The sequence below is a fragment of the Thrips palmi genome, unplaced genomic scaffold (genome assembly GCF_012932325.1).
Source record: "Thrips palmi isolate BJ-2018 unplaced genomic scaffold, TpBJ-2018v1 HiC_scaffold_18, whole genome shotgun sequence".
NCBI classification, from domain to species: domain Eukaryota; kingdom Metazoa; phylum Arthropoda; class Insecta; order Thysanoptera; family Thripidae; genus Thrips; species Thrips palmi.
The window spans coordinates 6,391,796-6,409,393 of NW_023144627.1; the positions used below are offsets into that span (position 1 = coordinate 6,391,796).

Consider the following 17,598-nt stretch of genomic DNA (forward strand, 5'->3'; position numbering starts at 1 on the left):
GAAGAGAGAGATGAATCATGACCGGTTGGGCTGGCGTCGCTGGCGTACAGTTCAGGGTAGACACGCACGGCCCAGGGCCCGGCGGACTGGTTCCGAAAGCCGTCTTCGTCGCTCCGTCCCTCTCGCACATGCACGCGACGCGCCGTGAGTGCGAGAGCGCCAGAGCGACGAAAACGCCTCTCGGAATCAGTCCGCCTGCCGGCAGGGCCTAGACCCCGCCGGGCCGCCGGGCCGCCACACCGCAGCAGTCGTAATCGTGCATTCGTTCTCGTTTTCTGATGGTTCCGGTCTCGTCCCCGCCCGGATGTTCGCCATTCCTTTCCCGGCCGGGCGGGCGAGCGGACGGACAGACAGGCGGACAGACACGCCAGCGAGTCCGAATGCATCTCCCCGAGGCCTTGAGTGTGTGAGGTGAAATACGGCGCGTTCGCGTTTCGCGGCGTTTCGCCGGCGATTTTTGCCCTCCCCTCCCACTTTTAGTGCCCAAGTCGGAGTTTTGCCGAGGGGTTATTGGGGGCCGCCGAGGGCAAACCTCGCGGCGCAGCGGCGGTCGTTAGGTGCACTGGCTTTGCGTCGCTTGCCGTGCACCCCCTGAGTGTCGTGTTGCCTCACGAGTCGGCGATACACAGTGGGCCAGAAGACCGGTGGAGGCGGCCAAAACTCCAGACGCGTTTGGAGCTCCAGAGTCGCCAACCAGGACTCGAACCGAACGTGTGACCCCACCAATGGATTGCTCTCCGAGCGAGGAATCCATTGGTGGGGTCACACGTGGCTCACTGTGCGATATTTGTGTAACCGAGAAATGCTCTTGGGCTGGAAGTATCGAAGGGGTTGCCAACCTCAGCCTGCCGCCTGCCAACTCCTCGAGAGCAAAGCCCAGTCAGGCTGAGGTTGGCAACCCTTTCGCCACGCGGTGGGGATTTCGGCCGCCTTTGTGGCGACACTGAGTCGCTCCACGTGTGGAGGCTGCACGTGGCGGGGCGGGGGGGGGGAGGGGGGACACCTCGTCTCGTGCAAATTAAGGGGGGAGGCTCGTCAATTTCCGTCAAAAAAGCAAATTTTCGTTTTTGAGATTTTTGAATTCTTTGCATCAAACCCTTTCATTATGTGGCTGATTGGTTTCAAATTTCGAAACCGTTCGGCCAGAGGACAACATTTTGTAAACTATTTTCCACAGGTTAGGTTAGACCGTTCAAACTTTAGGGCCATTTTACTCAATTGCGATATTTTGGGCCTTGCGCGCATGATTTAGGCCAAACCGTTTCACGTATTGACTTGAAATTTTTTCTGGTGTTAAACCTAAACAAGACCCATAAATTGAACCTCTAGTTTCCAAATTGAACAACTGCAAGTGGTTTTTTTTAACTTCTAAAAGATCAAATTTTGTATACTTTTAAATATTTTTTGTGAAATGTAAAATAACAATAGTTAGAAACCAGATGTGTTAAACCTAGAGGTTCAATCTATAAAGCCAAGTGTCTAGTTTCAGGGGAAACAAACGGATTTGGAAAAAGTTGTCGGATAGCTTCAAAACCTTGCGCGCAGTGAATATATGTCTTTTTGCAAGGTATTTTTGATATGCCTTTAGAGCCTTGATAAAGTGGCCCAAAATAAATTATTTTTTTTACAAAATGTTCTTAAAAGTGTGATCTTTCCAATGGAAAACCCCACATTCCTTCAAAAAAATCAGGAAAGAAAAGATTTTTTTTTTAATTTAACCAAAATTTTAGTGTTAATGGCGAGCCTCCCCCCTTAACCGCAGGATCCGGATCGGAGCGACTGGCTTGGTTGGCACCACTGCTGCTGCTGCTTTTGTAGTTTTGTTGTTGTTGCCAGCCCGCGGCAGCCTCGGCAGCCTGCCCGCGGCGAGACACATCGCGCCCAGGTCTGTCGGCGGCGAACTTAGACCGGCAGGGAACGCCACGCGGCACAGTGGGCCAGAAGACCGGTGGAGGCGGCCGAAACTCTAGACGCGTTTTGAGCTCCAGAGTCGCTAAACAGGACTCGAACCGAACGTGTGACCCCACCAATGGATTGCTCACCGAACGAAGAACCCATTGGTGGGGTCAGACGTTATTGCAGGGGCGTGACAGCAATGTCATCAATTGTTTCGATGACATTGTTGTAAGGAGAATTAGCCTTTCAATCGTCATATCAAATGACGACTCAAATTTTCGCAGTGTGGGAGTGAAGGGCGTACGTCGAGCTTCCCTTTTGTGACTGGGTATTGACGGGGTCAGCTCTTGTTTTCTTGTTGTTGTTGTTTCGGCCAGGAGGCTGGCCGAGCCCGGCGCGTCACTGTAAGGGGCAGTGGGGCGTGGGGCCACGGCGTGGGGCCCGGCCGCCGCACCTTGTTAGTTCGAGCCCTTAGTTTTTGTTGTTAATGCCGCCATGTTGTTGTTCTCTTTCACGACTCTCCAATCGTGTTCCAGCGCAGCGGGGAGGATTCTGAGTTATTATTATTGGATCGGCAAAGTCACTTTTGCTCTCTTTTCGGTGCTAAGGAGGCTGTGTGCGTCGAGGCGGGGCGCCCCCTCTCCCCCCTCCCCTCTCCCCCCTCCCCTCTCCCCCCTCCCCTCTCCCCCCTCTCTCCCCTCCCCTCCCCCTCCCTCCACTCGCACACCACCCTCTTCCCACGCGTGAAAGCGTTTTCGTGTAACTTTAATTTGTTGGGATGATGAATCTCACGGCCAGCCACGGTCGTCACCTTACGGCCAAAACTAACAGCAGGGCCAAAAGATGAGCCTGCGAACGTGTTTTCTGTTTTGCCAACAGGTTGCCATGGCGGTTGTATCGGTTTTTTTTATATTTTTATTTTATTTTTTACTGCGATCGCTTCGGGTAACTATACGGGCCCCGCCCCGGCCGGTGAAAGGTCCACTTTCCTTCCGAACGGCCGTTCGGGGCTGCGTGTCGGGCACAGCATATCCTGTCACGTCATCGTCACATCTCGGCCGGTTACGTGCAACGCACAGTGGGCCAGAAGACCGGTGGAGGCGGACAAAACCCCGGACGCGTTTTGAGCCCCAGAGTCGCTAAATGGGACTCGAACCGAACGTGTGACCCCATCAATGGATTGCTCTCCGAACGAGCAATCCATTGGTGGGGTCACACGTTCGGTTCGAGCCCTGTTTAGCGACTCTGGAGCTCAAAACGCGTCTAGAGTTTTGGCTGCCTCCACCGGTCTTCTGGCCCACTGTGCAACGTGCGCCAACTAGCGCTCCATTGGCGGCCGCCGACGCCGGGGCTCGGGTTCGACTCCCGGGGGGGCGGCCTGGTCGACAAAAAGCGTAGCCTACACCGCAATCGGCGGACCGTGGCCCGTGGCGGCGCGCTGGCAGCCCCACTGTCAGAACCAGCACACGCCAGATAGTGGTGTCGGCCGGGCGGCCGGGCGGCCGGACGCGGTGACGCCGACCAGCGCCGACTCGCCGGGAGGGATTGGTTGCCGCGCCGATTTTATCGCACTCTGGAAAAAAGGTTCCTTGCTTACCGACCTCCCTTGGCGCACAGTGGATTTGCCAGAAGACCGGTGGAGGTAGCCGAAATCCCCGACGCGTTTTGAGCTCCAGAGTCGCTAAATGGGACTCGGACCGAACGTGTGACCCCACCAATGGATTCCTCGTCCGGAGAGCAATCCATTGGTGGGGTCACACATTCGGTTCGAGTCCCATTTAGCGACTCTGGGGCTCAAAACGCGTCCGGGATTTCAGCCGCCTCCACCGGCCTTCTGGCAAATCCACGGTGCTGCTGCTCCTGCCCCCGACACGGCCTGGAGCTGCTGGACGAACAGGGCGCGCACCAGCAGGGCGTGCCGGGAGGCAGCGGGTGCCGTTTTCACGCTGCGGGCTGTGTTTGTGTGTGTGTGTGTGTGTGTGTGTGTATGTGTGTGTGTGTGTGTGTGTGTGTGTGTGTGTGTGTGTGTGTGTGTGTGTGTCTGGCTGTGTTGGTGGCGGGGGCGCATTGTTTGCGTCGCAGTGATGTGATTGAAACGGCGATAGGCTGAACGGCGTGCACCACGACAAGGGTCGATCGGGCGGGGCTGGCCGGGCACAGTGTGCCAGAAGACCGGTGGAGGCGGCCAAAACTCCAGACGTGTTTTGAGCTCCAGAGTCGCTAAATGGGACTCGAACCAAACGTGTGACCCCACCGATGGATTCCTCGTTTGAAGAGCTGTCCATTGGTGGGGTCACACGTTCGGTTCGAGTCCCATTTAGCGACTGTGGAGCTCAAAACGCGTCTAGAGTTTCGGCCGCCCCACCGGTCTTCTAGCCCACCGTGCCGGGCTGGCTGGGTGTGCTGTGCGGCGGTGCACCCCTTTCCTTTCCGTCGCGTCGATACGAGAAATTCATCGTCGGCTCGCCCGGCCCAGCCCGGCCGTCCGTTCGGCGTCTTTCCCGGCGTTTTAATTTGGCCGCGGGATTGCGGCTCGCCGGTTTATGACAGAGTGGCGGTCGCTATCGTGCGGCACGGCGGCACGGCGGCACGCAATACCACGCCGCCCTCCGTCCGACGCCGTCCGCCCCGTCCGCCCCGTGAGGCCGTTTTAGCCGTTTACGTCAACCCTTTTATTGTTATTTTTTGTGTGCCTCCTTTTTTCTGCGGTTTCGCTCTCCCCCCTGCGGGCCTGCGGGCCTGCCGCGGGGGAAGCACCGCGCCGCCCCGCCCCGCCCCGCACTGTGAGGATCAGATTCGGCGTGCGTTTAGGGCGGCATTCGTGCTGCCGGACACTGAACGCGCGTGTTGTGCTACGCCGCCACGCCGGAGGGAGGTTTTTGTTTTGTTTTGTTTTGTTGTTGTTTCTCCTACGAGTGTGGCGGCACGGCGCGGGCGCGGGCCAGCCCCTTCGATACCGCTGCACTTTCCATCGAGCAGCCGCGTTGTTCATGGATGAGCCACCATTGTCCGCGGAGCGACCGTGTGCGCGTCACGCTCGCTCTGTCCTTGTCACTCCCGCTGGTCTGGCCCACCCTGTCTGCAAGCGCGAGAGAGACAGTTAGAAGAAGGGGGTGACCCGTTATAAGAGCGTCGGACTCTTGACGATAACGAAAGACAACCACGGTTCCGGGAAGAAGCAGGTCAGGTGACTGGTGTGGATGCGGCACCCCGCCCCGCCCCGCCCCGCCGCACCGCGCCGCAGCCCCGGACTTATAAGACAGCCCCTGTCAGGGGATCAGCGGAAAGTAATTTTACCGGGGCAACTTGTGTCATTTTGCGGGCCGTGATAAATTATTTCTGGCTGCCTGACCGCACGAAACGGAATGGCGGCTACACTGTAACAACAGTGGGAAAAAGAGGGGGAGTAATGAGAATATTAAGGACGTCGTCGTGGCTGGCGGCACTAGCTGCGCTGTTCCGGCCGGCCCACTGTGCGGCCGGCCTTCTTTGTGGCGGCCAGCAGCAGACTCATTCGCTCTGTCTCTCTCGCACTCATGGGGCGTCCCGTCTAGGTGCGAGAGAGACGGAGCGACGAAAACGACTCAGTGTGCAGAGCACCGCGAGCAGGAGGTCGCGGGCACCCCTTTCATGGTTGGGGCTGGCGGGGCTGGCGGTCAAAGCGACCGGAAGGAAGAAAAGAAGGCCATGACGGCCGTCTTTGCCTCCATGCCTCGGCACAATGAGAACCGCCACACCGTAACAGGCTGCCCCGTCCTCCCAGGTCCTTACCTTGGTGGCCGAGTGGCGGAGCGAGAGCGAGAGAGACTCTGGAACAAGAATCGAATGGCCTTGTTTGCATTGGAGGCGAAGGCGAGGCCCGGCGAGGCCCCTTGTCGCTCATTCTCTGGGCCGCCGTCGGCGAAATTCTCTTTGGTCACTCTGTCTCTCTCGCACCCCAGTGGGCCTCCCCGTGAGTGCGAAAGAGACAGACGTCGCACAGTGGGCCAGAAGACCGGTGGAGGCGAACAAAACTCTGGACGCGTTTTGAGCTCCAGAGGCGCTAAACAGGACTCGAACCGAACGTGTGACGACACCAATGGATTGCTCTCCGAACGAGCAATCCATTGGTGGGGTCACACGTTCGGTTCGAGCCCCACTTAGCGACTCTGGAGCTCAAAACGCGTCCAGAGTTTTGGCCGCCTTCACCGGTCTTCTGGCCCACTGTGCGTCGCCGCGATTGGCTCCCCGCAGCGGGGCCGCCGAATTGCGATTCGACTGGCGATTGCCGACTCTCGCACGATCATTGCGGCGCTCGGGCACACCGTCAAAAGTCCGTGGCGGTTCGGGGGAAAAGGGAGTTTTTTCAACCAAATAATTTTTCTTTCTAAAATTATTGAATTTTTTCTTTACGAGGAGGGATATTTTTCTTTTGCGGACAGTCTTTAACCCAAATAACTCGCAGTGCACTGCATGAGCCTCCGCCGGCACGTTCGACCCGTGCAGACAAAACGCTACGAGTCGAAGCCCCCAGCACGGCCCAGCACGGCGACTCCGAAGAGTCGTTTCGTCGCGAGCGGAGCGGCGCAGCACCGCCCCACAGTGGGCCGGAAGACCGGTGGAGGCGGCCAAAACTCTAGACGCATTTTGAGCTCCAGAGTCGCTGAATGGGACTCGAACCGAACGTGTGACCCCACCAATGGATTCCTCGTTCGGAGAGCTATCCATTGGTGGGGTCACACGTTCGGTTCGAGTCCTGTTTACCGACTCTGGAGCTCGAAACGCGTCTAGAGTTTCGGCCGCCTCCACCGGTCTTCTGGCCCACTGCGCGCCCCTCCTCCGGGACCCCATGAGTGCGACGGAGACAGTCTGCCGGCCCCGGCATGGCCCCGGCCGGCCGCTCACTGCTCCCCCAGGAAGAATAACCGACTTAACTTATGCTCACGTCAATGTTTCCAAATGCCTCTTTACGGACCGGACCGGGGGGCCGGTACTCTGTAACAGTGTAGGCCATTATTTAACGCGGACAGCCTCGGCGTGTCCGCGCACTTGTTGCGCCGAGCAGCGCCTCGCGGAGAGAGGGAGGGGGAGAGAGAGAGAGAGAGAGAGAGAGAGAGAGAGAGAGAGAGAGAGAGAGAGAGGGACTGGTGCATCGTGGAGGGGCCCGCCTGCGAGGTAGGCCACCGTGCGCGCTGCGACGCATGGGTGCGCGGCGCGTTGCCTACCCGCTCGTTCGCAGGCGCTTCACTCCGAGCCGCCGCACAGTGGGCGCGGCCAAAACTCTAGGCGCGTTTTAGAGCTCCAGAGTCGCTAAATGGGACTCGAACCGAACGTGTGACCCCACCAATGGATTGCTCTCCGAACGAGCAATCCATTGGTGGGGTCACACGCTCGGTTCGAGTCCCATTTAGCGACTCTGGAGCTCGAAACGCGTCTGGAGTTTTGGCCGGCTGCACCGGTCTGGCCCACTGTGCGGTGCCCTGGCGCTCGAGGGACTGCCCCGCCGACATTGAGACGGAGGACCTCGGCCGCCTCCTGGGCGTGCAGGCCGAGGACCTGCCCGACGGCCTGCCCCACCTCGGCCAGCGTCGCCAGCGCGCGGGTCCCCAGGCAGGCGGCGCCGCGGGCGTACTTACAGTGCCGGCGCGCAATTAAATAGTAAAAATGTCTGGCGAGGCTGTATTTTGGCAGCCGAGACGGCGCCACGGCGGTGTGCGTTGGCGAGGGAGGGCCGCCGGAGTGACGGCGTCTTGTTATTTTTAATTCCAGGCTGGAGGCAATGAGGGCGGAATGTTTGGCGAGGCGGGCCGGGCAGCATGGCCGAGGTGAACCGGCCGCCACACAGTGGGACAGAAAACCGATGGAGGCGGCCAAAATTGAGCTCCAGAGTCGTTAAGCAGGGCTCGAACCGGACGTGTGACCCCACCAATGGATCCCTCGTCCGGAGACCAATCCATTGGTGGGATCACCCGTTCGGTTCGAGCCCTGCTTAACGAATTTGGAGCTCAAAACGCGTCCAGAATTTTTGCCGCCCCAGCCCGCCTTCTGGCCCACTGTGCGCCAGTGGCTGTCCATTCAGTGCCCCGGCAGTCTGTCTCTCTCGCACTCATGGGGCGTCCCTTATTGGTGCGAGACAGACAGAGCGACGAAAACGACTCACTCGGCAATGGCAATGGGATGAAGCCGATTCCGGGCGAACAAAAGAAGGGGTTGTCCACGCCTATCCAGGGGCCGTCTGGCCGGCTCGCTGCCCTATTATTGTAATTTCAAAGCCCTCCAATAAAAGCTAACATTATGTCAACTAAGCGGCCTGTCTGTCTGTCTGTCCGTCCGTTGCGGTGTGTCGATGACTGACTGTCGCATGCGAAGCGACGCGGAGTCCCCAGCGGACAAGACACGAACGGGTGCTGGCTTGACACTGACGGAGGCGCTCCGCTCCAAGAAGTCCCTGCTCTGCTCCCGGCGCACAGTGGGCCAGAAGACCGGTGGAGACGGCCAAAACCCTAGACGCGTTTTGAGCTCCAGAGTCGCTAAATGGGACTCGAACCGAGCGTGTGACCCCCACCAATCGATTCCTCGTTCGGAGAGCAATCCATTGGTGGGGTCACACGCTCGGTTCGAGTCCCATTTAGCGACTGGAGCTCAAAACGCGCCTAGGGTTTTGGCCGCCTGTGGGGCGCACTGTGGGGCGGCCCCGGAAGGCAGCAGACTGAGCGTCGTTTTCGTCGCTCTGTCTCTCTCGCACTCGTGGGGCGTGCCGTACAGGTGCGAGAGAGACAGAGCGACGGAAACGACTCTCACCCTGCAGCGGCGAACGAGGAACAAGGAAGCCCACTCCGGCATCCGCTCCGAACAGAACACCGACGCCGGTACCGCGCCCGCTTCCATCTCTCTATTCTAAATTTGTTTCGTGCATCTTTCCCGCCCTGCAACCAGACACTGCGTCCTCGGCTTGAATTTCGGGACTCACTTTTTGAAACTTGCTTTGGTTCAAGTTACAACACCTACGCTTCGTCGGTTTTGTTTTTAAAAAAAACATGTTTCTGCACTGGAATTTTGCGTCCCCCTACAGCTTTTCGCCCGCTGTCGCTCGCCAAGAGAGAGAGGTGAAAACGAGTCCTCGCTAATTTGGCTTGATTTACTGCTCCGTAATGCGTCTGTCTCGCTTTCACTCTCGGGGACCGGCAGGCGGGCAGACAGACAGGCAGACAGACAGACAGACAGGCAGACAGACAGACAGACAGACAGACAGACAGACAGACAGACAGACAGACAGACAGACAGACAGACAGGCAGACAGACAGACAGACAGACAGACAGGCAGGCAGACAGACAGACAGACAGACAGTCAGACAGGCAGACAGACAGACAGACAGACAGACAGACAGACAGACAGACAGACAGACAGACAGGCAGACAGGCAGACAGACAGACAGACAGGCAGGCAGACCGACAGGCAGGCAGGCAGACCGACAGACAGGCAGGCAGACGGGCGGACGGGATCTCGGCTCCGCTCCCCGGGCTGGGCTGGGCCGGGCCGGGCAGGGCTGGGCGCCCCCAGGGAATGCCCTCGACAATGGTGTGGATGTCGATGGTTTCGGATAGAATTGCCACTTTGAGCGGCCGGCGAGAAAGCCGCGCGGAAAAAACGGAGGACCGGCCGAGCCGCACGGCCGCCATCCCCCGCAGATGATCACCCCCCATCGACTGCAGGCCGGGGGAGGGGCAGGGGGGACTCCGAAAAAAAGGGGCAGCATTCGCGAGGTCGCTTCATGCGCAGAGCAGCGCCAGAAGACCGGTGGAGGCGGCCGAAATTCTAGACGCGTTTTGAGCTCCAGAGTCACTGAGTGGGACTCGAACCGAACGTGTGACCCCACCAATGGATTGGTCTCCGAACGAGGAATCCATTGGTGGGGTCACACGTTCGGTTCGAGTCCTGTTTAGCGACTCTGGAGCTCAAAACGCTGTCCGGGCTTTTGGCCGCCTCCACCGGTCTGCTGGCCCACTGTGGGTCCTGAAGTTATCTGCGGCACTGTCTAACCCTGATTTCTCGGGCGAAACCATTTCTCGCACCAAGTTTACGGTTACCGTCGCCGCGGCTCGCAGGCGAGATGTAGGCCGCGGAGGTTGGCCGGCCCGGTGTGAGGCCGAAAATGTTGGCGCCAGAGGTTGGCAGTAAAGGCGCGGGTCGGGTCGTCAAGATGGGCATTGGCACTGCGACAGTGTTGCCGCGTTGGCAAACCTGCCCGGGCCTGCCGGCCTGCGGGGGCGGCGTGGCAGTGGCGTGGCAGTGGCGTGGCAGTGGCGTGGCAGTGGCGTGGCAGTGGCGTGGCAGTGGCGTGGCAGTGCCGTGGCAGTGGCGTGGCAGTGCCGTGGCGCTGCAGGGCGTTCGTCCTGCGATAAACTTTCCGCCATCACGTCATCTGGTGCCTCCATCTCAGCAACTTGAGTCGAGAGCCAGAAGTAATGCCGACGGAGAGAGAGAGAGAGAGAGAGAGAGAGAGAGAGAGAGAGAGAGAGAGCTTTAATGAGACGGTCTCCTCACACGGAGAAACGCTATAAAAAATGTACTAGTGGAGGGGAAAAAAGAAGCGAGCCTCGTTCGCCTGGTCGTCGTTTAGCAGGCGAGGCGGCCGAGGCGGGCCGGCGTCCTCCTCCCCTACGAGTCCCCCCTGCTCGAGCACCTGTCCTCCCCTCGGTGACATTTGAGGCGAGCGAGACCTACTTTCCGCGCCGGGCTCGGCTACACTGGATGAAGGAGTCCGTGGTCGCGGTGCATGCGTGCCAGCCGTCTGCATGTTGTTGCTGCTGCAGAATCAACGGCCGGTAAACAGGACTCGAACCGAACGTGTGACCCCACCAATGGATTGCTCTCCGAACGAGGAATCCATTGGTGGGGTCACACGTTCGGTTCGAGCCCCATTTAGCGACTCTGGAGCTCAAAACGCGTCTAGAGTTTCGGCCGCCTCCACCGGTCTTCCGGCCCACTGTCGCTAACCTCCTTGTTGTTGTTGTTGTTCCAGAAACACGGGCCGCGGTACAAGTGCGCGGCCTGCAAGATCGTGGCGCACCAGTCGTGCGTCCCGATCCTGCTGGACCGCCTCCGCTTCACCTGCAAGGCCACCTTCCGGGACGTGGGGGTGCGCGCCTACCGCGAGCAGGCCAGCACCGCCGTCACCCACCACTGGGTGCACCGCCGCAGCCAGAAGGGGAAGTGCCGCCAGTGTGGCAAGGTGGGCAGGGTACACCCGGGGTACACTACCAACAGAACAAAATTTAAAAGTTTTAAGAAAAGGCCTTTTGTACCGGAAGAAAGAGTGGGAATTTTGCCTGGCTGTGTAAGTTTATGTGAGAGGACGGGCGGGATTCTGGATTCTAAACTCCAGAGGGGCGCGCGGGACCCCCAGAGGGCTGCAGGGCAGCAACAGGAACCAGGTGGCCGCCCCGCCAGGCCCCGCCAGGTGCACATTCGTCTCGCGCACGCTGCACAGTGGGCCAGAAGACCGGCGGAGGCGGCCAAAACTCCCGACGCGTTTTGAGCTCCAGAGTCGCTAAACAGGACTCGAACCGAACGTGTGACCCCCACCAACGGATTGCTCTCCGAACGAGGAATCCATTGGTGGGGTCACACGTTCGGTTTTAGTCCCATTCAGCGACTCTGGAGCTGAAAACGCGTCTAGAGTTTTGGCCGCCTCCACCGGTCTTCTGGCCCACTGTGCGCTGGCAGTGTGAGCACTACGGCGCCACCACAGCGCGCGGCTCGGCCACCCGGTGTTGGCTCGCGACCCCAAGGCGACCCCTCAAGTGCGGCCGCCGCGGCCGGCCTCGCTAGGCCCTTAGGCGGTACCCCGCTGCACCGGTCGACCCGTCGGCGTGTGTGTGTGTGTGTGGGGGGGGGGGTTGAATAAAAGAAGGCCGACCGTTGGAAGGGAAGGGTGGAAGGCTTGAAGGAACCCCTCGGCAAACTGAGGGCCGGCGTTATTCAAGGGACTTGCAATTTGTGGGCATAATCACCGACCGGTGCTCCGTCCCTCTCGAACCCTCACGGCACGCCCCGTGAGTGCGAGAGGGACGGACTGCGCTCTCGCTTCGTTTCGAAAGTGCCGCCTCGCTTACGGACGGGCCCGCTCCCCGGGGCGAGGCTAGGCGAGGCGCGGCGACACAAAAAGGGTATCCGGTTCCCCTCCCCCTCCAAGCCGTCCCGGCCGTCTCGCGAGGACCTGTCCCTCGAAACAAACGGCCAATGAATAACTTGCAACGAAATTATGGTCCCACTTTTTCTTAATCCTCGCGCAACAAGGGGGGAAAAATGGACAAGGAGAAGTAAAGGAATTGTTGTTAGTTTTCTTATTACTAGGGTTCTCTGCTTGTCCCCAGTCGTTCCAGTCCAAGTTGTCGTTCAGCTCCAAGGAGATCGTCGCGCTGAGCTGCAGCTGGTGCAAGACGTCGTACCACAACAAGGAGGCCTGCTTCAACTTGACGCGCATCGGCGAGGAGTGCACCCTCGGTAAGGCCCACTGTAATGCTGCAAAGATAAAAGAGTGGCTCGGTTTGCTTTAATTTGGTCGAAGCCGCTTCTGGTTCGTGTCCTATCTAGCCTCAACACCCGGCACGCTCAATGCGACGGCTGTACAGTGGGCCAGAAGTCCGGTGGGGCCGGCCAAAACTCGAGACGCGTTTTGAGCTCCAGAGTCGCTAAATGGGACTCGAACCGAACGTGTGACCCCACCAATGGACTCCTCGTTCGGAGAGCAATCCATTGGTGGGGTTCACACGTTCGGTTCGAGTCCCATTTTGCGACTCTGAAGCTCAAAACGCGTCGCGGATTTCGGCCGCCTCCACCGGTCTTCTGGCCCACTGTGGGCTGGTGGAATGCGCTCGCTGGAGTGTACACTGGGGTGTGTGGGGTGTACAGTGCACACACGCGCTCTGCACACACGCGCGGCTCACGGCTCGCTTCGCGCCCGGGGTGTGTGTCGGAAGCCCCATCTTCTCTCATGGAAGCCCCAAGTCCCAGCAGGAGGGCTGCCGCGTCGCGCCACCGCGTCGCTCTGCCGCGTCGCGCGCTACCTGTCGCGCCAAATTGGCCGGGGAATTGACACATTTTCGCCCCCCTCCTGATTTTTCACCCCCGCCCCGTCCCCCCTACACTGGCCCCTCCAGCCCGTCTGCTTAGTGTCGAACCTGCCTTTTACATCGCGGGCGGGGGAGAGGGCGCGCTGGGCGTACACGTGTGTGTGTGTGTGTGTGTGTGTGTGTGTGTGTGTGTGTGTGTGTGTGTGTGTGTGTGTGTGTGTGTGAGAGAGAGAGAGAGAGAGAGAGAGAGGGAGAGAGTGTGTGTGGAGTTGGCGCATGGCGCTGGAAATGTCGGGGCTGTGTTTGCGTTGCCGGGCCGTTGCCGGGCCGTTGCCGGGCTGCCTCTGGATACACCGATACGCGTCTAACTCCCCTGCCGGCTCGGCTCGGCCATGGCTCGGCAGTCGCGAGCACCGCCCCCTCCTGGCCTGGCGTCGCTCCGTCTCTGTCGCACGCCGGCAGGACGCCCCGCGAGTGCGACAGAGACAGAGCGAGGGCCCTCCGGACGCAGCCGCCTGGATAAAAGGAGGGCTTATCTCCACATGCCGGTCGGTGGCGCGGCGTGGCGTGGCGGGGCGTGGCGGGGCGTGGCGGGGCGTGGCGGGGCGTGGCGGGGCGTGGCGGGGCGTGGCGTGGCGGGCGGGGCGGGGCGGGGCGTGGCGGGCGTGGCGGGGCGTGGCGTGGCGGGGCGCGGCGGGGCGCGGCGGGGCGTGGCGGGGCGTGGCGGGGCGTGGCGTGGCGGGCGGGGCGGGGCGGGGCGTGGCGGGGCGCGGCGGGGCGTGGCGTGGCGTGGCGGGGCGTGGCGTGGCGCGGCGTGGCGGGGACGCCGAGCAGGGCTTTAATTGGCGTGTTTGGGCCTCTGCTTCGGCAGGCTCCCACAAGAGCATCGTGGTGCCGCCGTCCTGGATCGTCAAGCTGCCCAGGAGGGGCAGCTTCAAGTCGAGCCTGCGCAAGTCCCCCAAGAAGAAGGGCTCCTCCAAAAAGAAGACCAAGGACAAGGTCGGCCCCAGCCCAAATATTTTTATTTATTTTTCATTATGGAAGGGGGTTGTATTCACTTTGGTGTTTGTTTGTTTTGGTCGCAGGCTGAGAAGGAACCGCGCGCGTTCGTGATCAAGCCCATCCCCACCGCCAACGTCAAGCCCGTGATCGTGTTCATCAACCCCAAGAGCGGCGGCAACCAGGGCACCAAGCTGCTGCAGAAGTTCCAGTGGCACCTCAACCCGCGCCAGGTGTTCGACCTCACGCAGGGCGGGCCCAAGATGGGGTGGGTTTGGCTTGCGAGACCTAACCTAACCTAACCTAACCTAACCTAACCTTGGAGGGCTGGTGTTGAACCCGCGACTGTTGCAGGCTGGAGCTGTTCCGCAAGGTGCCGAACCTGCGCGTGCTGGCGTGCGGCGGCGACGGCACGGTGGGCTGGGTGCTGTCCGTGCTGGACCAGCTCGCCTTCCACCCGCCGCCCGCCGTGGGGGTGCTGCCCCTGGGCACCGGCAACGACCTGGCCCGGGCGCTGGGCTGGGGAGGGGTGAGTCGCCCGCTTACAGTGCCCCAGCGCACAGTGGGCCAGAAGACCGGTGGAGGCGGCCGAAACTCCAGACGCGTTTTGAGCTCCAGAGTCGCTCAACAGGCCTCGAGCCGAACGCGTGACCCCACCAATGGATTCCTCGTTCGGAGAGCAATCCATTGGTGGGGTCACACGTTCGGTTCGAGTCCTGTTTAGCGACTCTGGAGCTCAAAACGCGTCTAGAGTTTTGGCCGCCTCCACCGGTCTTCTGGCCCACTGTGCAGTGCCCCGCTCGCATTGCTTGTTTCGGTTTGCGGCACCTCGCTCGTGTTACTGCTCCGCAGGGCTACACCGACGAGCCCATCTCCAAGATCCTGTCCAACATCGGCAACAGCGAGACGGTGCTGCTGGACCGCTGGCAGCTCAAGGTGGAGAAGAACGTGGACGCCAAGGACAAGGGGGACGGCAAGGAGCAGCTGCCCCTGTCCGTCGTCAACAACTACTTCTCCATGGGCGTGGACGCGCACATCGCACTCGAGTTCCACGAGGCCAGAGGTTCGTGTCGGGCCGACGTCAGTGGGCCAGAAGACCGGCGGAGGTGGCCAAAACTCTGGACGCGTTTTGATCTCCAGAGTCGCTAAACAGGACTCGAAGCGACTGTGTGACCCCACTAATGAATTCCTCGTTCGGAGAGCAATCCATTGGTGGGGTCTCACGCTCGGTTTGAGTCCCATTTAGCGACTCTGGAGCTCAAAACGCGTCCGGTCTTCTGACCCACTGTGAACCGCGCGCGGATGCCAAGGCGCAGCAAAGGTGAATTAATTTTGTTGCTTTTTTTTTCACAGAGGCCCACCCGGAGCGCTTCAACTCCCGCCTCCGCAACAAGATGTTCTACGGGCAGATGGGCGGCAAGGACTTGGTGCGGCGGAAGTGGAAGGGGCTGGCCGAGCTGGTGACGCTGGAGTGCGACGGCAAGGACCTGACCCCCAAGCTCAAGGACCACCGCGTGCACGCCGTGGTGTTCCTCAACATCCCCAGCTACGGCGGCGGCACGCACCCCTGGAACCGCGCCTCGGGCATCGAGCAGGCCACGGACGACGGCCTCATCGAGGTGGTGGGGCTCACCACGTACCAGCTGCCGCTGCTGCAGGCCGGCGGCCACGGCACCTGCATCGCGCAGTGCCGCACGGCGCGCATCGTCACGTCCAAGACCATCCCCATGCAGGTGGACGGCGAGGCCTGCAAGCTGGAGCCCTCCGTCATCACGCTGTCGCTGCTCAACCAGGCCACCATGCTGGCCAAGCGGCGCGGCGGCCGGCCCCAGGCGCAGGAGGCGGCGCAGGAGTCGCTCAAGGTCACGGTGCTCAAGATCAGCATGCCCGACTACGAGCAGCACCACTACGACAAGGAGCTGCTCGCGCAGGCCGGTGAGTAGCCCGGCAGTGCAGTGCCCCCCGCGCGGCGCACAGTGGATTTGCCAGAAGACCGGTGGAGGCGGACAAGACTCTCAACGCGTTTTGAGCTCCAGAGTCGCTAAATGGGACCCAAACCGAACGTGTGACCCCACCAATGGATTGCTCTCCGAACGAGAAATCCATTGGTGGGCTCACACGCTCGGTCCCAGGCCTGCTTAGCGTCTCTGGAGCTCAAAACGCGTTCCGAATTTTGTCCGCCGGCGCCGGTCTTCTGGCTCGCTGTGCGGTGAGCCTCGCCAGTGCTCGTTCTGACTTGCTCCGCCTGCCCACTGCAGCCCAGCCCATCGGCGAGCTGGAGACGGGCCCCGCCTCCGACCTGGAGCAAGTGAGGGCCATGATCGGCAAGATGGAGAGCCCCAACATCCCCCCGGACTGGTGCTTCGTGGACTGTGAGTACCTCCTCTCGCGGCCTCGCGCACAGTGGGCCAGAAGACCGGTGGAGGCGGCCAAAACTCTAGACGCGTTTTGAGCTCCAGAGTCGCTAAACAGGACTCGAACCGAACGTGTGACCCCAATGGATTGCTCTCCGAACGAGGAATCCATTGGTGGGGTCACACGCTCGGTTCGAGTCCCATTTAGCGACTCTGGAGCTCAAAACGCGTCCAGAGTTTTGGTCGTCTCGACCGGTCTTCTGGCCCACTGTGTCGCGGCTCGCGGCTCACGGCCCCGGGTTCGAACCCAGCCGAGGTCACCCCGTTCTTCCGCCCCTTCTTTCCACAGCGTGCACGGCGGAGCGGTTCTTCCGCGTGGACCGCGCCCAGGAGCACCTCCACTTCCTGATGGACGTGGCCGCCGAGCAGCTGTTCATCCTGGAGGAGGTGGCGGACGTCGCCGACACGTCGGGCGGTTCCGGCGGCTCGGGCGCCGCGACGAAGGACGTCTCCCGCGAGACCTCGCAGGAGACGTCCCAGGAGATGTCGCAGGAAGTGCTGTCTCCGTCAGACGACCAGTCCACGTCGGACCGGGCTTCACCGGACCCCCTCACCGAGGACAAGGTGAAGGATGCCCGGCCAGCCCGGCCAGCCCGGCCAGGCCGCTGGGGCGTCTACTTTTATTCGTGGAGACGGGGGGAACGCTCCAAATCATCTCAATTATTTATTTCGCTGTCCTTGCAGGAATCCTTTACTACTGTGTCGGCGTCCGCCGCTGCCATGCCTGCCCCCCACGCCCCCCTCCCCCACGCCCCCTCGACCTACACCCCGGTCTACTCCACTGACGGCGTTCCCATCTCAAACACGGACAACGCTGCCGCCGGCTCCAGGTAAAGTAAACTTCCTCTCCTGCGCCGAAAAGGGACCATAACCAAACCAAAACATGGCACTTTTCCGGTTTTATGTGTTTCTACCGCGATGTCCGGTTTTTTATGTCCTGTACTTACTGCTTGTTGGCGATAGGAGATAATTGAATGGTTCATATGTTGGATGTAGAAATCAATGAAGGACAGTGGGCGGACGGTTTGGCATCTGTGTTGTAAGGACTGCTTTAAAAAAAATGCTTCTAAATTTGCCTTGGTTGTAGCAGTACGTAGTAAGAAAATGTGAGCTAAGAAATGGGATTATGTTAGAAATTTATAAAATAGCGAGTAGTCATCCTTTTTTTCTGTACTTGTCAACCTTGACTAGTGTTTGCTATATGTGTACTTAGCCAAAGTTAATGGTGTTCAAT

The 17,598-nt window shown here is 60.3% G+C and overlaps 1 protein-coding gene across 2 annotated transcripts in view; it reads left to right on the top strand.

Annotated features, from left to right (window-relative positions):
• The window catches only part of LOC117645508 (eye-specific diacylglycerol kinase), a 147,578-nt gene that overhangs the window by 124,867 nt on the left and 5,113 nt on the right, over window positions 1-17,598 (top strand). For both annotated transcript variants that reach the window (XM_034385767.1, XM_034385768.1), the window contains 10 exons: window positions 10,899-11,108; window positions 12,253-12,382; window positions 13,823-13,950; window positions 14,037-14,218; window positions 14,305-14,479; window positions 14,803-15,013; window positions 15,304-15,885; window positions 16,209-16,322; window positions 16,654-16,928; window positions 17,049-17,194. In XM_034385767.1, the coding sequence (XP_034241658.1) occupies window positions 10,899-11,108; window positions 12,253-12,382; window positions 13,823-13,950; window positions 14,037-14,218; window positions 14,305-14,479; window positions 14,803-15,013; window positions 15,304-15,885; window positions 16,209-16,322; window positions 16,654-16,928; window positions 17,049-17,194 (2,153 nt within the window). The remainder of the gene's footprint in view (window positions 1-10,898; window positions 11,109-12,252; window positions 12,383-13,822; window positions 13,951-14,036; window positions 14,219-14,304; window positions 14,480-14,802; window positions 15,014-15,303; window positions 15,886-16,208; window positions 16,323-16,653; window positions 16,929-17,048; window positions 17,195-17,598) is intronic.